This window comes from Gouania willdenowi, chromosome 4 (assembly GCF_900634775.1).
Source record: "Gouania willdenowi chromosome 4, fGouWil2.1, whole genome shotgun sequence".
Lineage (NCBI taxonomy): Eukaryota > Metazoa > Chordata > Actinopteri > Blenniiformes > Gobiesocidae > Gouania > Gouania willdenowi.
Genome location: NC_041047.1, coordinates 21,781,831 through 21,800,579, shown reverse-complemented (window position 1 = coordinate 21,800,579; position 18,749 = coordinate 21,781,831). Strand labels below are relative to the sequence as shown.

The 18,749-nt window shown below is 36.3% G+C and overlaps 1 protein-coding gene across 1 annotated transcript; it reads left to right on the top strand.

Moving 5' to 3' along the window:
- Positions 1-3,970: 3,970 nt before the first annotated feature.
- On the top strand, positions 3,971-17,814 carry st6galnac5b (ST6 (alpha-N-acetyl-neuraminyl-2,3-beta-galactosyl-1,3)-N-acetylgalactosaminide alpha-2,6-sialyltransferase 5b). Its single transcript, XM_028445289.1, has 5 exons — positions 3,971-4,136; positions 4,486-4,701; positions 11,858-12,267; positions 13,284-13,391; positions 14,846-17,814. The coding sequence occupies exons 1-5, from the start codon at positions 4,116-4,118 to the stop codon at positions 15,087-15,089; spliced, it is 999 nt and encodes a 332-aa protein (XP_028301090.1). The 5' UTR covers positions 3,971-4,115; the 3' UTR covers positions 15,090-17,814.
- Positions 17,815-18,749: the final 935 nt, after the last annotated feature.

Genomic DNA, 18,749 nt, shown 5'->3' with positions numbered 1-18,749 from the left:
GGGTGATGATGTGGAGGATGAATAAGGATCGTAGATGAAACTAGCTTGCATAATAACACAAAGTTTATTAACACAAGCAGAATCAGAAGAACAGGGCTGAGGCAGAAGCCCTGTGAGAGCAGTTGGGGTCAGATTTACTCTGAAGAATCTTAGCCAAAAAAGGCCTATATGACTTGAGACCAACGGGAGGAGTCTAAGGCTTTAGCCTTAGAACAAAGAAAGAAAGCCACAAACTTTCACACCTCAACAAATGGAGGAAGTACCAACCTGGGAACAAGAAACTTTCAGGGTTCACAAATTAATCAACATCCAACAGTCGAGTTACAGAGATAACGGGCAGGGGGTCACAAATAAAGCCATCTGTTGACATCTTATACTCAGCTTGAAGTGAAGAGGTATATTGCATAGAATGAATAACACTTGTAGTTGACAATGGGTTATATGAATGAGAACATTCTGTTGGTTCTTGAATTATCTGAAGAGTGGCATTGAACAAACTATATTTGCAATCTAGATTTCTGCAAGAACCATTCCAATAATCCTACATTTGTGACTTTTCAAACAAATACATATTCTTTGATCTCATTTTGAGGGGGAAACAAACAGCTGGTATTCTTCCAACATCCTGAGTCACCTTTGGGGGTGATAAAATCCCCTGGGCTCCGCATGGGTTCGGAGCCCAGAGTTTGAAAACTTAGCAAGTAAACATTGATTGATTGTTTAATGTAACAAAGAGGTGAGAACAGGAACGAACCTGTTCTTTGATCCTACTGTTCCTTTGCTTGGCCAGGAAGGGGAAAGTGTCCCCCCTTGGTCCACATTTACACTTCACAGAGAGAGACAACCTTCTGTCTCCCATGCTGAGGCTAGTATAGTATTTCAGCCAAAGTTTAATTTAGATGATTTAATTCCTATCACATGTGAAACAGTCAATACACCTCACCTGCAGGAGAAAGCAAAAATGAAAGAGAAAACATGAATCATTGTGTAAATTACCAAATAATTCAGGTAAAAAATAATTCAGGTGTAAATTTGATACTGTATGTTCTACCATTAGAAATGAGTGCATTGTTTGTTTTTAATGAACAGCACAGACCTCTATAGACGGACACAATCAGCGCAACCTAATCATCAATAGTCCTTCGGTACAGGGACATGAATCCGTTTCTTTGTCGGGTTCAGTAATAAAGATAGATTACAGCATTTTGCTCGTTACATAATCATTAGGATACACAACAGATGCATTCAGATGATGTGCCTTTAAAGGTGGTTTGTTTATCACAATAGCTTTTGTCTGAGATTGTCTTTCATTTCAAACAGAACTGGTTCCCACCACATTCACTCATGCATGATTATTTCCAAAAATATCTATAGTTTTGAAATATATATATTTTTTTCTTACTGACTCTTTAAAGCTTTTTTCTGAACAGAATAATTCAGTGATACAGGGCAGCAGGAGGGCGCTACAAAGAAACAATGTGTGAGCACAAACTCTCTAGAGCCTGTTCTGTAATTTATTTTATTCTAAATGCTTATACTTTCTACTGTTTTTTTTTCCTGACCCTGTATTTACATTAATTATTTGTATCTTTTATCTTGTGTATGATCCTGTAATACAGAAATGATTTGAATGATAAAAACATAACTCCTCATCTCTTAAAAACAACTAAAATACTTCAGTATAAAACATTATATGCAAAAAATAAATAAAATAAAATGAAAACAATTCTGAGCAGAGCATGTCACGACACATCACAACTGTTTTATTAGTTTAAATATATAGCAGACAGGTGAAAGATACATTTATCTTGTTATTTGAAAGAAAATATTGTTATGCATTACTCAGGGGGAAAAAGGAGAAAAGATTAACTTGACATACAAATTACATGTTTTTTTTTTTTTTGTGTTTTAGATAAAGTCTTTGTCTCTATCATACAACATTCTGTGTAATTTCTTGTAAAACAAGTCGAACTTTAGCGACAGAGAAGTCAAGCAATTTGTTTTTCCTGGCAAAATTCTTAGTCGACAAACCAAACATAACGTTTTTTTTTTTCTTTCTTTTTTAGTAATGTATTTACCGGTAGTTAATTTTTCCAGTTATTTGTGTTGGATCGTCTTGAATCCCATTCCAGCTGCATGGGATAGACTCTTGATTATTTTCCTTATATTAAACTCAAGGTCCACAGGCCAAATTTGACACGTCATAATATATATAGCATCCATTAGTAAGAATTACAGTAGAAAAAAATTGCTTTATGGTAAAGCACTATAATTCAGTTTAAGACCAAATCTTTTGTTATTGAGCAGATGATCTGTACGTACAGTTTATACCCATACAATATCTGTTCTAGTAGATACAACATGTTTAAGTACAACACTGACGCTTAATAAAAATAAAAATAAAATTAGATTAATGCTTTACCTATTGCACACCACATCACATTAAAACAGTCAAATCTTCCCCACCCCTTCCATTGTCCTACCCTGACTCCCTCTTTCCTGCTCCCTTCCCCCTCACCTAGTTGTAACACTGCACTCTCTTTTTATATTCTCCCTTTAATAAAGTTTATCTTACCCTTCCTTAGAGAGGGCTGGTGATGGTCACAATTATGCAATAAAATAAATGAACTTCTTTAATTGCAATAATAAAAGATGCATTGATGATATGAAAAGTTTGCACTACATAAAGTGTTGACCTTCGACAGCATGTGCAGACAAGGTAAGAAAAATTAAAAAAAAAAAAAAAAAAATGAATGCAAGGATTCTTCTGGTTTGGCCTTCTTGAAACCACTAGTCAACGAAAACCCTTGAACTCCGTTGACATCCCTTCATATGTGAGGTGTATTGACTGTTTCACATGTGATAGAAATTAAATCATCTAAATTGAACTTTGACTGAGAAACTGTACTAGCCTCAGCATTGAGGTCAAAAGGTCTCCCTCCCTCTGTGAAGTGCAAATGTAGACCAAGGGGGGACACTTTCCCCTTCCTGGCCAAGCAAAGGAACAGTAGGATCAAAGAACAGGTTCGTTCCTGTTCTCACCTCTTTGTTACATTAAACAATCAATCAATGTTTACTTGCTAAGTTTTCAAACTCTGGGCTCCGAACCCATGCAGAGCCCAGGGGATTTTATCACCCCCAAAGGTAACTCAGGATGTTGGAAGAATACCAGCTGTTTGTTTCCCCCTCAAAATGAGATCAAAGAATATGTATTTGTTTGAAAAGTCACTAAAGAAGGATTATTGGAATGGTTCTTGCAGAAATCTAGATTGCAAATATAGTTTGTTCAATGCCACTCTTCAGATAATTCAAGAGCCAACAGAATGTTCTCATTCATATAACCCATTGTCAACTACAAGTGTTATTCATTCTATGCAATATACCTCTTCACTTCAAGCTGAGTATAAGATGTCAACAGATGGCTTTATTTGTGACCACCTGCCCGTTATCTCTGTAACTCGACTGTTGGATGTTGATTAATTTGTGAACCCTGAAAGTTTCTTGTTCCCAGGTTGGTACTTCCTCCATTTGTTGAGGTGTGAAAGTTTGTGGCTTTCTTTCTTTGTTCTAAGGCTAAAGCCTTAGACTCCTCCCGTTGGTCTCAAGTCATATTGGCCTTTTTTGGCTAAGATTCTTCAGAGTAAATCTGACCCCAACTGCTCTCACAGGGCCTCTGCCTCAGCCCTGTTCTTCTGATTCTGCTTGTGTTAATAAACTTTGTGTTATTATGCAAGCTAGTTTCATCTACGATCCTTATTCATCCTCCACATCATCACCCGGGGAAACACGACATATGTAAAATAGTGCAGCAGATGAATAAATGAACGGATTTGTCCCTGAAGATCTATTTTCTCTTACAGGATCTCATTCAGAACCTGATAAAAATGTACCTCAGTAATAAAAAGTGTGAGGTATTAAAAGCAAAACAGGAGTGGTTTAGGACCATGAGGAGCTAGAGTTGGATGAGGGCGTCCATGTAGAGCCTTAGAAAGGAAAGGAGGGTATAGTGGAGTCACTGGAGCGTGGACTGGTCTGTCTGATCCAGGCTGGGAATGAACGCATGCAGAGGATTCCCGACGCTCATTCCCAAAAACCGGTGACCAAAAGGAGAGAAGATGAAGCTGAAGATAAGAGTGGTAATTACAGACGATAACAACAGACTATATGAAAGCAATTTTCCTTTTTTCTTTTTTAATTATTAGAAGCTTTAGCGTCAACTATTTTTTATTCTGACTAACAGCCCTATAAATTATACATCTGTATGGAAGCTAATCCTGGTTATTTATTGCTGTTTGGTTGCGTATTGGGGGGTGGGTCATGTACTGAGAAGACCTCTGCTATTTTTACACCACTTGTGAAAAACATGTTGCTTAAAAGCACTGAGTACAGTGAGTCTCAGTCTAACAGCATTGTCCTCCTATATTGATTTCCCTAAAGGAAGTTCCTCTCTCATCAATTGATGTAGTGTTAATTATTGTCTCCCAGTGCCAAGGGGTGAGCGGCGTCATCGTCGTTACCATGGTTACCGGCTTTATGATGGTCTACAACAGCAGCTCTGGTCAAAGATTTCCCCCCACATCTGCACTGTCAACACTGTCGTCGAGTTCCTCCCGCCGTCTGAATGCTTCTCATCCATCCACAAGAAGTCCCAACAGAGCGATACCAGCATTGGATGGGTACACAGGTGTCATGGATCATAAGGTAACCCTATACACCAATTAGGTCATCTTTTAGCTCTAAAATGAGCTGAATTCATTTAAAACTCTGGAAAAGTTCAGGTCATAAAGTACTGTGTCGCATGGACAATGGAAGAAAAAAAATAGTTGCACTTTATTAATAAAGAGCTTTGTTACTGTTCTAAAACATGTGAAAGTAAAAATGACAGAGAAAACATTAATTATTGTGTAAATGACCAAATAGTCCAATTGTAGGTATCTCAAATTTATCAATTTAATGAAACTCTGCAACATTTTTAGGGGCTCGTATTTTCCTTTGTTTATATCACATGAATGTAGTCATTTTTAATTACAAATTGTGGAAATAACTGCAATTTCTCACAAACAATTCCACAAAATTCCTCTAAATTACACAAACATTGGTAAACAAAATCAAGATTTATTCATGGACTCTGGCTGCTATACACTATTTAACTATTTCACGTTTACATTTTTAACTATAAAGACGTCTCAGGGGTGTGTGTGTGTGTGTGTGTGTGTGTGTGTGTGTGTGTGTGTGTGTATGCGTGTATGTGTAATATCATGGAAGATATGTATGTTTTTAAACTGGAACCTGGGGAAACATTCTATCATCTTGTCTGCACCACTATGTATGATTGGCAGAATGACCATACAACTCAATTTGACTTGAAGTGAATTGAACTGATATTGAAAGCTAGGGCACAATGATGTTAAAATTGTTCTTTTTTTCCCCCCACCTAAAATCCAACTGGTCCGTATTTGGCCCCTGAACTAAAAGGAGTTTGACACCCCTGCTCTAATTGCTAATGATTTCTTGCTCATATTAAAAGCGTAATATTTTGCAAAAAAAAAAAATGACAGAATAGAATAGAAAATGTCTTCCAATTCACTCCCAGCAAGAGCTTTAGCTCATGTCACCGTTACCTCTGCTATATTGTTGTGGCGTTTTGTTACAGAGTGGTTATTCAGGTAAAGTTCGCAAGGTTTCATTTTACTCCTCAGCATGAGAAATATAGAGCCAGACTGTAAGAGGTGTATAATGTTTCTGAATATGTTGACCTAAGGTAGAGGTTTATTGTTCTCATTCAGGTGATAATCAGTGAGGGGAGGGTGAAGAGTGTCTCCAAGCACATTGTAACCTTCTATTCATTTTTTTGCAATGAAAAGGAATGTCCATCTGATGCTTTTAAGGAAGTGAAAGGCAGTAGGTTTCCAGTAATAATAATAAAAAAATCCTCGTCTCACGCTCATGGGGGGTGTTAGGTTTGTCTTCCTGAAGCTCGGTCCCGTAACAGAGGCCTGAGAGTTTGAGGGTTCTTCAGTATCTGAGCTGTTCACACTGTGTGTGACTGTGGCTCAGAGGTAGAGTAGAGTCATCCAATAACCGAAGGGTTTGGGTTTTGAATTCCGCTTCATTGTCATTGTTCCCTTGGGCAAGGCACTTTACACTTTGCCTCGTGCATGAATTGTGTATGAATGTTGGTGGTGGTCAGAGGGTAGGACACTTCTGTCAGGGCAGCTGTGGCTACATTGTAGCTTACCACCACTGGTATGACTGATGTGAGTGACTGGTGTGAATGAATAATGGTTTCTTTGAGTCTCCTCTATAAAAAAAAAAAGCACTATATAAGTTCAAAGCATTATTATTATTACCAGTAATTCTGGACTGAGGCTTCAGATGTTGCTCCTTGAATCTGTTGAAGCCCCTCTCCCAGTTTGGGGGTCACTGGCCTGAGTGCTCCTTCTACCACAGGGCCCACCTTGGCTTTGACCTTCCACATCTGCTCTAGTTGTTCTTCATCCTTCTTTAGTACTTTTCCACTTTCTCATGTTCTTTCTTCCTGGTGTTACGGTCAGCTTGTATCTCCACATCAATGACCACTGCCTTCGGCTGGTGTTTGTCTACCACCACTTTGTCCACTTAAAGTCAGTCTTGAAGCTGAAGTTGACCTGCATCTTACACGCTGCCACTATGTGCTAGAACATGGTATATTCCATATATATAGTTTTTCACTCAGGAACTAAATTCATTTTAACTTATTTTCACTGAAGATTGAATCATGTGCACAATCCATAATCCATAAATACATTTTTCAGGCTTAGTGTCAGTTTTTTTCCCACACCCTGAGGAGTTTTGTTGCCGCAGATACCTGGAATGACTATAGCTTTAATGCAGACGTCTTGTCTGAGCTGTGAAGTAAAGTGGGTGGACCTGTCTATCTGCACAGCCCCTATATTAGGTTCATCCAAGGTCTGCTGCTAATGCAAAACTTGGCTCTAGCAGACACAGACTTCCACATTATCACAGTACTTGTACTCTATGCAGGTCCAGGTTCATTATTGTTTGGACGGTAACGAAAACTGCACAAAACAGCAGGAAAAGTGGAAATTGAACCAAAAGCAGCTGCAGTAGAGTGTCAGGGAGAGCATGGCCATACATGAAACCAAACATTGGTGATTTTGACACAGGTGATGACATTACACAGCAAAAAATACACAAATTGACACCAAAAACACGCAAGATGACTTTAATGTACACAAAAATAGCAGTTTTTGACATAACCCTCTTTATCTTAACATAGTAATGCTTAGAATAGTTGGAAAAAAGACAATGAAATGAATATGTAAATGAAATTTTTAAAAAGACAAAAATGCAAAAAATGGCATTAAAAATTTAAAATTTCTTTATTAACCAAGGATATTGCTTTGTGTATTGGATGTGTGTTTGTGCATATTGTATGTGTGAGAGTATGTGTGCATAGTGAGGGTGTTTGTATGCACTGTATGTGTGTAAGACAGTTAAAGAGGAGGGGAAGTCAGGGTGGAGAACTGAATATGTAAATAATTAAATAAATAAGTGCTAAATGTTTTCTGTATATCCTTTGCATTGTGTTTCTGGATTTGGACATGATTGATGACTGTAACCGAATTATTGTATTTTGTATTTTGTTTATCTTGTTACCTCCTGTTTCTCAATTGTAACCCTTTGTAAGCTGTTGTATTTCTCACCATTTTGCGTGCTGTTTTGTTTCGGTGTACTTTGGAAGTGTGTGCATGGGGTAAGGCATCAATTAGTGGTGTACTTCAGCCCTTATTATTTATAGATATTCTTTTATGTGAAGCCTTTGTTTTAATGACTGAACAAACAAACAAACAAACATATCATAACCACTTCTATAGTTATAAAATGTTATTTATGTGATTTAAGCTGTCCTTAATATCTCAAAAAAAGCTACATTAACTAGGAATTAAAGGTATTTATTTATGTATTATTGGCAGTTCGACATTGTTAAAAGAAAACATATGTTTTAATGTCAAAAATAAGAAAGTATAATGAATAAATAAAAAAAAAAATGTTAGTTCGGAACTTAGTGGCAGTAACTATACAAATTTTCATGATAATACAGTTATAATAATGCTGTTAAATGTCACTGTAATACACATACACATGCACACACAGAGTTGCCTCATTATTCTTTTTTTTTTCCTCCATTTTCTGCTTTTTGACGTTTTGCCGACTCCACTAAAGATGTTGACCTTCACAGCACTGTCAGCAGAATCAACCCTCAACGGCTTTTTTTTTATTTGATCTATTCTGACAGACCATTTGAGAGATAGAACGGATGTTGTGTGAATGTGCAGCTTTCTGATCCATCCTTATTGCCATTTCAGTCCTCGTGACAAGTTAAAAAAAAACTGGACTCAAATTCAATTTCTAAGCAGCTTCTTCAAGTGAACATAAGGGGTTCCTCATAAATCTCTTGTAAATAAAATAAATAACGATAAATGAATAATAGACCACCATCTGTTGGGTTTACTTAATTGATGAACTTCCTGGATGTGCAATTTTAAAGAATGTAAGCTGGACTATTGCATTGCACGAGTCACGCTTGATTCTATTGTGCACGCTAATTTAATCATTCGTCATAAATAATAATAATAATAAAAAAAAATGTAAAAATAAATAAAAATAAAAATAAATAGTAAGCAGAGGTATAATGAGGACAAAATTAGGCTAAACTTTATACCACTAAAATGTTCATTTGTTGGTAAACACTGTTGGATAGATTAAATCTAAGTCTCCTTGGATTTATTTTTTTGTGATAAATAACAAGGGAGCAAATCACCAATTATGACCATTATCGTATGACACTGGATGCTAATACAGGATGTTCACCTCAAAAAGTAGAAAAAAGATTCTGTTTCTTAAAATATAGCATTAACTGATTCATTTTTTTTCCATCTTAAAGAAACAATTTATAATCAGTAAACATTGTAAATGTAGATATAATTAATCTCACATTAAGACAGTTACAAAAATAAGTAACTTTATGATTTGTTTTGGCATTTGGCTTTGATTGTATGTGCACGTATTTTGCAATGTTATAACTAAGAATATAAAACCATAGAAGGGAAAAAAAACCTCGTCATCATTGTCAGTGGTTGTGTGTTGATGACTTTTTATTTGCTTAGTAGCACAGTTGGTCGTCTTAATAATGAATGAACAGTATCCAGTCCTAATGGCACTGAATCAGCAGAGCCTGTTGGGAATCAACAATAACTGCCTCCACTATCAGCACCTTCACATCCACAGAGTATATACTGTATGACAGCCTTTTACAGCCTGTATGACTTTAGAGGGACACGGTTAGAACACGTGATGGTCCTATGAGAGAAACTGCTTAATTACCCTGCTATAAACTCACTATAGATTGTATGTTCCCATTGTAGGCATCAGAAATGACCTGCAGAATCTGAAATAATTAAATACGCAGTAACATAGAGTCAGGTCTCTAAGTATTTCCCCCTCAGCTGTGGATGCTGTTTTGAATCAGTCAACATTACAGTAGAAATCATGCAGGCTCCTTGTAAGATTGAACTTTAATGCCTTTTTGCTAATGTGATTCTAGGGAGTGCATTAGTTACCAACTCATACAAAATTGATGAAGAAAAACAATATTCATGCTGCATGATATGGAGCCGAGTGTACAAGTGTGAGGAAGTCATTGTGTTGGCTGATATTGCATGAAATATATGTGCAACATAGTGTGGTAATTTGCTAATAAATGATTACAAGTCAAACTTTCTGGAAATCTACTGTTTCTTTATTCTTCCCCCCCCTTTACCCTACAGGTTAGCATGGATCTATTGGTTTCTATAACAGGTGGGATGCTGGGACACCAGTTTGCCACAGGGCCTTTTAATGGACTTATAAGTGACTTTACCATTAGCATCAAGCTTGAGGTGGAGTTTAACAAAACTGTCAAGGATACTTTAAACCAGGGTTGGGGTGAATTATGATTGTAATTGCGTAATCGATAATTAATTACATTTATGGAATAATTATAATTGTAATTTTAAAAATGTGTTGCTGTTGTAATCGTAATAACATCGTAATTGGGTTTAGATGATTGACTTTGTAATTGTAATTGCAAATGAAAATTCAATTATAATTTAGCACAAAACTGGGGAACCATGTTACAGTTCTATGTACTAGTTCAAATCAAGCTTTCCTACATTTAGGGGTATAGTGACACAAAAAAAGGCTCAGACGCCCACACCATAAATATTTAAACCTGTATTTTTATTGATAAAAAAAAAAAAAAAAGCTAACAATGTAACCAAGAGATGAGAAACAAATTAGATGATAGATAATATTTTTTGGGTATTTTACAGCTGATTTAAGACCCATTATCATGAGAGATGCTAACAGAAAGCTAACGCAAGAGGAAGGTTAACTTTTATTAGGTTATTTATTTCAGGCTCAGTAATTGTAATGAATTGTAATTGAACTTTAGTAATTAAGAAATGTAATTGTGATTGACTTTTTGAGGATAAAAAATAAGTGTAATTGGCCAAAATGCTGGTCACTGTAATCATAATTAATTTGTAATTAAACATGGATAATTTAACATTTTATTGTAACTGAAATATGTAATTTACCCCAACCCTGTTTTAATCTATGGCTGCATGCCAGCTTTTAATAGCCTTTATTAGTTTAACAAAATGTATTGTAATTTTTTGACTACTTTTTTTAACTTAAAGAGAATTAATTGCTTGGGCTGAACAGAGCTGTTGTGTTTTTTCTCTCAGTGGAGATAAGAAAGAGGTTCTTCAAGTTGGCTGGTTTTTGCCTTCATATAATGTTTTGTTGCCGTCTTTCTTTGCTTGTTGAAACAAGATAGTGTTTTGTGTATAACAACTCTTAAACCATAAAGGTGGAGTCTATGATCCTGTTTAGAAACACTTCCTTTATTCTGTGTGAAATGATCCTTCCATTCTAAAAGTAGTCGTATAATACATTCTGTATTCAGAAAAAGAAACAAAAATAATCAGACTGCTAAAGCAGCTCGAATCCTGTAAAACGGACCAATCCCTGCCATTCGGTCTGAATAAAAAGAGCCAATCATATGCCTTCATGTCTCGTCCACCCTGTGTCCCCCACATGACATTGTTCCCGGAAATCTGAAGGGCTTGTTTTGCTTCAAGGTGTTTTTTTTTTAAAATCTCAGATGGGCGTTCAAGTGTGTGGGGGCGTGGCTTTGGACAGAGCCCCTGACGGGGAGCATATGGGAGGGACAGGAGAGGGTGGAGCTTAGAGGTCTTGCTCGCACAAGTCTGGCTACTCTACAAATATTGCACACTGCACCTTCAGTAAAAGAGGTGATTTAAGGGCAAATGTTCTCTCCACGTGGTGCCTTATGCAAAGCAAAGTCAGATACCTCTCAGATTTTTAAAATAAACACTTGTAATTGATGCTGTCACACCCTTTACACCTTTACAGAATCAACCGATTGAAATGCTATCTCTGAGAGCTCCCAGGGAACATCTCATCAGCTGTCATACTGGGCCAGGGTTTATGTTTGGTGCGACTATAATTTGCTATCTATAATCAGTTGTCTATACAGACTCAGCTTCCAAAATATTATCAATATATATTTTTAACTACTATTTTATTCTTCAGTGCATTCTGAAAGCAGAACTACGGATAAGAATATACTGAAACGGCTCCCTTCTTTTACCCCCTGTTGACTAAATCCTTTCTTCTCAGTGTTCATGCTGTTTTAGACAAATTGCACCACAAACTGCTGAGTGGAAAATGAAATTGCTGACATTGTTCATGAAGTCGTATTAATACCATTGCCCTTTCACCTCCTCAGCCTTTGAAAATGCACTGCAGGACGTGTTCCCTGGTGACCAGCTCTGGACAGCTGATTGGAGGCAACAGGAAAGAGGAGATAGATCGCTCAGAGTGCGTTATCCGTATGAATGATGCTCCCAGCCACAGGTACCAACAGGATGTTGGTCAGCGCACAAGTGTCCGCGTCGTTGCTCATTCCAGCTTACAAAGGGTGCTGCGGAGCCAACGGGAGCTTATCAACGCCAGCCAAGACACCGTGTTCATCTTTTGGGGACCAAGTGTCTCAATGAGACAGGATGGGAAAGGCCATGTTTACAACAACCTCAAAGTGTTAAAGCAGCAGCTGCCCATGCTTAAAGTCTACACTATATCACTGGTCAAGATGCTGAAGCTGGATGAATTATTCAAAAAAGAAACTGGGATTGATCGGTAACGCTTTTCTTAATATTACCTGTTTTTGATGTTATTTGTATTAATGAGATTTAGAAATGTTACCTGTTTTTAACCTTTTTTTAGTGAAGTTAAACTGCATTGCTTTAAAAAAAACAAAAAACAAATTGAATAAAAAGTAAGGTCAGTGCTCACCAAAGTGTGTTATTGGTTTGAAAAACTAATTTTAAAACGACATTGGCAGGTGAAATAATAACATCTGTAACATTTTAGGGCATTTGGAGTATATTTGTTCTCTCTTCAGTTTGTTCATTTACTATTTTACATATATATATATATATATATATATATACATACATTTCTGAATATATATGAGAAAAATATTCATTTTGTTAGAGAAACATCATCTGAGATGTGGAAAATATAATTAAATGTGTTTCTTCTAAACAGATGACAAAACTGTACAGATTTTTTTCAATGAAATAATTAATCTTAATAACGTACATCATTATGAAACCATTTTACACCAGTAGGGTGTATTTAGGGACTGCTCCCTAAATGTATGTACACTATAGTAGCATTAGTGCTTTATTCATACAGATCTTAACACCGGTTATACTTGTCCATGCATCTCGTGCATTACAGTACGAATTCTTATGCAGATTTGTGACTATTAAATAGATATATTCTCTTTAAAGTTACCTAAGTAGATCATTTTTAACTGTACGTGGGCAGATATTTCCATTTTCTCCTCGACACAAAAGTCTTGTGCTTTCATATGAATCCAATGGATTATTAGTAGAAAAGTGACCATGGAGAAAAAAGAGGCGCATTTATTAAACATTTCATTTGCATGAATACAGCAACACACACTCATTTCCATGAGAACAGCAGGACAACAGAATACAAAATGGATGTTGCGTTTCAATAAGCATTCAATTACTTCATGTAACAGCAGACAGTCAGAATAAAGGCCAAAAATATTCAACAAGGTCAAATCTACTGAATATGTGATGAAGGTTTTATTTATGTGCTGACTCTTTTGTGTATTCCAGTAAGGGCTCCAATTCCTGGTTGAGTACTGGCTGGTTCACAATGGCCATAGCTTTGGAATTGTGCGACCAGATCAATGTGTATGGAATGGTGCCCCCCGATTTCTGCAGGTATGACAATCATCTTCCATGTTTACTCCATTTCAATATTTCTAAACTTATTGGTGAACACTTAATCCATAAAACATTGCCATCTTAAATGGGAATAATTGTGGTGCTTTGTTTTAGGCTCAACCTGGAAAATTTCGATTCAGACTAGTTTGATCTCAAGTGGGCTGCAGATTTTATGCAGGAAAACACGTAATTTCGACATTATTGTGCCCTAGTTTGCACTTCTACGTATACATAAAATACTGAATATGTAAAAAACTGACAATATCCAACCAATAAGTGATAGACATCAGTCCCAACTGGATCTTCACTTTAAATTTCCTAGAGTTTGTGACCAATTTATATAAAGGAAATGTTATGTAATCATTTTTCAACAGTTTAACATTAAAAATGACTGCAATCATGCGATATAAGCTACGGGAAAACTGTGAGCGCCTCCAAATGTTGTTGAGTTTCATTTACACAAAGATTCATGTTTTCTTTGTCATATTTTCTTTCTTCTGCTGGCCAAATTGGATGCTCCAAAGGGCCAGATTTGGCCCCTGGGCCATGAGTTTGACACATGTGGTATAGGCTGAAGGCAGCACCAGTAGTTTAGAGTAGTTAGAAAGTTATGATCAGGACTTGATTTTAATGTTGAAAGTGAGACACTTACTGTATGTTACTGTGTGTTTAAGAAACACTATGTCAAATTTGATTTATATCACCTTTGTTGACTATACAGCAGAGCTACCCATGGATTACCAGTGGTCTATAAATCACTCCTAGTAAATCTCTGCTTTATTTAGTTCCACCTACTGAATTTAGCAGTTAAGGTGCCATAAAGACATTTCTAGAATCCGAAGGGGGGAAAAAAGGCTGAAATGAACAAGCTGCAGTTCTCTGAAGTAACTACGGACAACGGGTGGGGTTAGACATAAAAATCATGTCTTTTGCATTTTTAATGATGTCTTCAACTCGTATCAGGTATAGCTGTGGCTTCCTGCTGTAGCTATTCCTCAGATCTCCTGCTGCAGTTGGTGAATGACTGTGATTTTTAGCTTTAATGAATATATGTATCCAGTGAAAATAGAACAGTATCTTTTTTTAATGAAGACAATTCTTCAACTTCGGCCACTGGAAATGAGTCTGTTATTGCTCTCAATATATATCCTACTAAGATACAAATTATGTATGTAGGCTGTGAATCTTGTCCCATATATTGCACCAGATTTTTCTTATAGAGTATCAGAGGAACCAGTCGGTGCCTAATGATCACATCTTTGAGCTCTGACTCGTCTGATGTTTACTTTTTTTCTTCTTCTTTGCTCTCATTTCTCACAACTCCCCTCTGTGACGCACTTTCTCTTTCCCTGCATCTCCTAATTATCCTCACACTGCTTCCACATCCCTCCCTCGTACTTTGACTTTAATGTCTTTTCATGCTTCTGCTTGCGTCTCTCCTTCCTGTGTAGGTCATCCTCCCATCACACTGCGCCGTATCATTACTACGAGCCTTTGGGACCCGATGAGTGCTCCATGTATCTGTTCCATGAGAAAAGTCTGCGAGGAGGCCACCACCGCTTCATCACAGAGAAGATGGTGTTCACAAGATGGGCTCAAACATTTAACATTCACTTTCACCAGCCAGACTGGAGACCTGCTGCTGTGTTTTCTGCTTTTAACATGTCCTACTCTGCAGAGGCAGCTGGAACCTGACACTTTTTTACTCAGAAGACAGTCCTATCAGTGAGAACTAAGAACAATATCCTTCTTTTGAGGAAATTAAATCAATGTGCTGCTTGTGACTGTCTAAGCAGCCAGGTAGAACAAGATCATCAAAGCAGAATCAAAGCCTGAGTGAATACTGATTTAGGAGTTTTGCTCAAATAATTATTTTTATTCTCAAAACAAAGCTGTACAATTCAGTTCTACTCTAGGTGTGTGTGAGTAACATGAGAAAGGGGAAAATCAAGCACTGTGAAAGCTGCTGTGTGTGGATCCATTAATGCGAGGCTGAGCTGAAAATAAGGTAAAGTACATTTATCTGATGAAATGTGCTTAAGATTCTTGAAGTGGCATTAAGATACTCAATGCTTGTATCTCTGAAAAGCATTAAACGCTGAGCTGTCTGAGTGCTTGTCAACCTCAAAGTGCTTTTAGAACAACTGGGTTTATTTATATCTGTATTCTGTATATGTTCATTATAAATGCTGAAAATACTGTTGGTGCTCATGAATGTATACATCATCCACAAAAACACTTTGGTTATTAAAACACTTCATATGATTTTATTCTCAGATTTACCTAAAATCATCCTATTCCACTTTAGTAACCACCTCCCAATTTTATGGTATTACATTATTTTGTAAATGTAATTTGAAAACAGACCACAAATATATTTGCATAGATGAAGAAATACTTCTTTCACCATTCTTTAAGTTCAATGATGTGGATAATATCTCCTAAATATGCAAGCATCTTCCTGTTTGGTGATATAAAATTAAAGAAACAGGGTTAATTACATTATACGGACAGTGTGTAAGTGTTTTTGGTGCACTATCCTTTCATAAAAACAGCCCTGGGCATCTACAGTACAATTGTAATGAACTGTTAAAGGGATTCTGAAACCAAATGGCAAAGACAGCTCAACTCAAAGACTATTTATGTAAGTTTTTCTTTATTTAAAAGTTCTATATGCAATTGTAAGCACTTTAAAAACATGCTAATGGGGGTTTTACAAACTGTGACAAAGTGATTACTAAAGCAACATTCACATACTGTAACTCCAACTGGTTTCAAGAGCTTAAAAGCATTCGATGGTTCCGATAGCACAGACGTACATTTTAATGTGCCCTCCTTGTTTAGCCAGATGTTAGGCATGGATCTGGATTAAAATAGCTGATAGTGACATCCTAATAAGTCTGTGCAACATTACAATCTGTCCTCTGTTTTGTTCCTGGTCTTTGTAGAAATAACCTCATAACGTCCAACGCACTGGTTGACAAGTAACTGAGCTATTTCAGCATAAACTCTCTATGAGAGTGGAAATACAAAGACTAATCCTGTCATGACAACAATATATGTGATTGGCTGAAATCTCCAAAATGACGATGCCAACATATAAAGGAATATTACGTGTGTTTGAGAATAAAAGATGATATAATTGAATCCAAAGACATTTCTTACACAAGTAAAGATCTTCCATCTAAATTGCATTGATGTGATAGGTTGTGTGTCACTTTAAGAGGTAACTGTTGCTCATCTTTACTTTTACATCATACACTTGCGTATCTAGTCATTTATTATTATTATTTTTAGGAATAAACTGCTGTTGCTTTTGACATGCATGCCACTTGCAAACTCTTCTATTATACAGAAAGTTGTGCCCGTATTCCTATCTAGTCTAGCACTTGCTGGAATGAGGTGGACACTTGTAATACACGCTGACACCGAATAATGATTTATTCTCCAACTTCATGTAGCAGATGGCCTTTCATTAAGATCCATGTGTCGGATTATCCAGGCAATGCTTTGTTCGATTAGAGCCAAATGTCAGAGGAACCTCACAGAGGTTTTTCTTAGCCTGCAGACAAGGCAGCTCACATATATACTGTAACTGATACAAATGATTGCATTGTCACGCCCTGAGTAGGCACTCTCCTCTCCGATCAATCAGTCAAACACATACAGAAAGGCATCCATCTGTGTCTCTGAGCACAGAGCAGCATGACGCTTGCAGAATTAAACATGGTTGCATCACAAAAAATGACGGTGACTGCCTCCATCTGTCTGCTTACGGATCATATCTAAATATCTTTGGAGCCATGAATTATTTCTGTGTGCAAGTCACGTGAATTGACAGTCAAGGTCAAAAGGTTTGGACTTTACATGTTTCAACGTTCAAGCTGCAAGCAAATAATAACTAAATTCTTCTTAATAGTATAGACAGAGGTGAAAGTACTCCCATTACTGTAATTGAGTTTACTTTTATGGATACTTGTACTTTTTGGAGTATGTTTCTAATTATCAGTAATTTTACTCGTGCGTTTTAAAAGAAGTAAAGTAATTTGTTACATATCTACACCTAACCGTTATTGAGTAAGTTTGTGCCATTTCTGATCAACACTAAACCACTTTCTTGGGTTCAGGTTGGGGTTTCTACCCATTATGTTGTATCCCACACGGCACATTTGGCATGACACTGTTTTAGAGCCTTAACATTTTGAATTTAAATCATTGGTGTCATGTTATTTAAAAAAGAATTGTACATTTTGAGAAACCTTTTATTTTATACAGATGCCTTTGTGATAAGTAAAAGAAGTTCCAATTGTGTAGATTTGATCTCTTACTGTACCTTTTTAAGTTGATACATGAGATGTTTGCTGTATGTAAGGGAACCGTGGGAAGATTTGTTACCAAAAATAAACGTGTGTGGGTGAAAGTAACTCGTAACTTTTTCTTTGAGCAGTATTTAATTGAGCTGCTTTTTACTTGTACTTGAGTATTTTATGTATGACTTACTTGTACTTGTACTTTAGTACAATTTCAATCAAGAAGCGGTACTTCTTGAGTAGGATATTTACATCTCTGAGTATAGGGAGAACTGTTTCCAAATGGTTTCATCCATTTTTCCTCCATACACAGTTCCCCTTTGTTGTGTTTCCCACATATACAAGTTCACAAAACATGTTTTGTTCTCAAAGACAGGCAAGGATTTTCTCAGCCAGTGTCAGACAGTCTCATAACTATGGAAGCCTATTTACGCCACAAAAAAAATAAAAAATTCACCAACGACAGTCATAATTAGGAGAAAGAAAATAATAATTAGGAGTTATAAAGTCATAATTATGAGAAAAAAAGTCATAATTATGAGAAAAAAGTCATAATTATGAGATAGAAAGTCGTAATTATGAGAAATAGTCATATTTATGAGATAGAAAGTCATAATTATGAGATACAAAGTCATAATTATGAGATAGAAAGTCATAATTATGAGAAAGAAAGTCGAAATTATGAGAAAGAAAGTCATAATTATGAGAAAGAAAGTCGAAATTATGAGAAAAAAGTCATAATTATGAGAAAAAGTCATAATTATGAGATAGAAAGTCGTAATTATGAGAAATAGTCATATTTATGAGATAGAAAGTCATAATTATGAGATACAAAGTCATAATTATGAGATACAAAGTCATAATTATGAGATACAAAGTCATAATTATGAGATAGAAAGTCGAAATGATGAGATAGAAAGTCATAATTATGAGAAAGAAAGTCGAAATTATGAGAAGGAAAGTCATAATTATGAGTTAATAAAGTCATAATTATGAGATAGAAACATTTTTGGTACATCCATCTGTACCCATGGCACTGACCAGA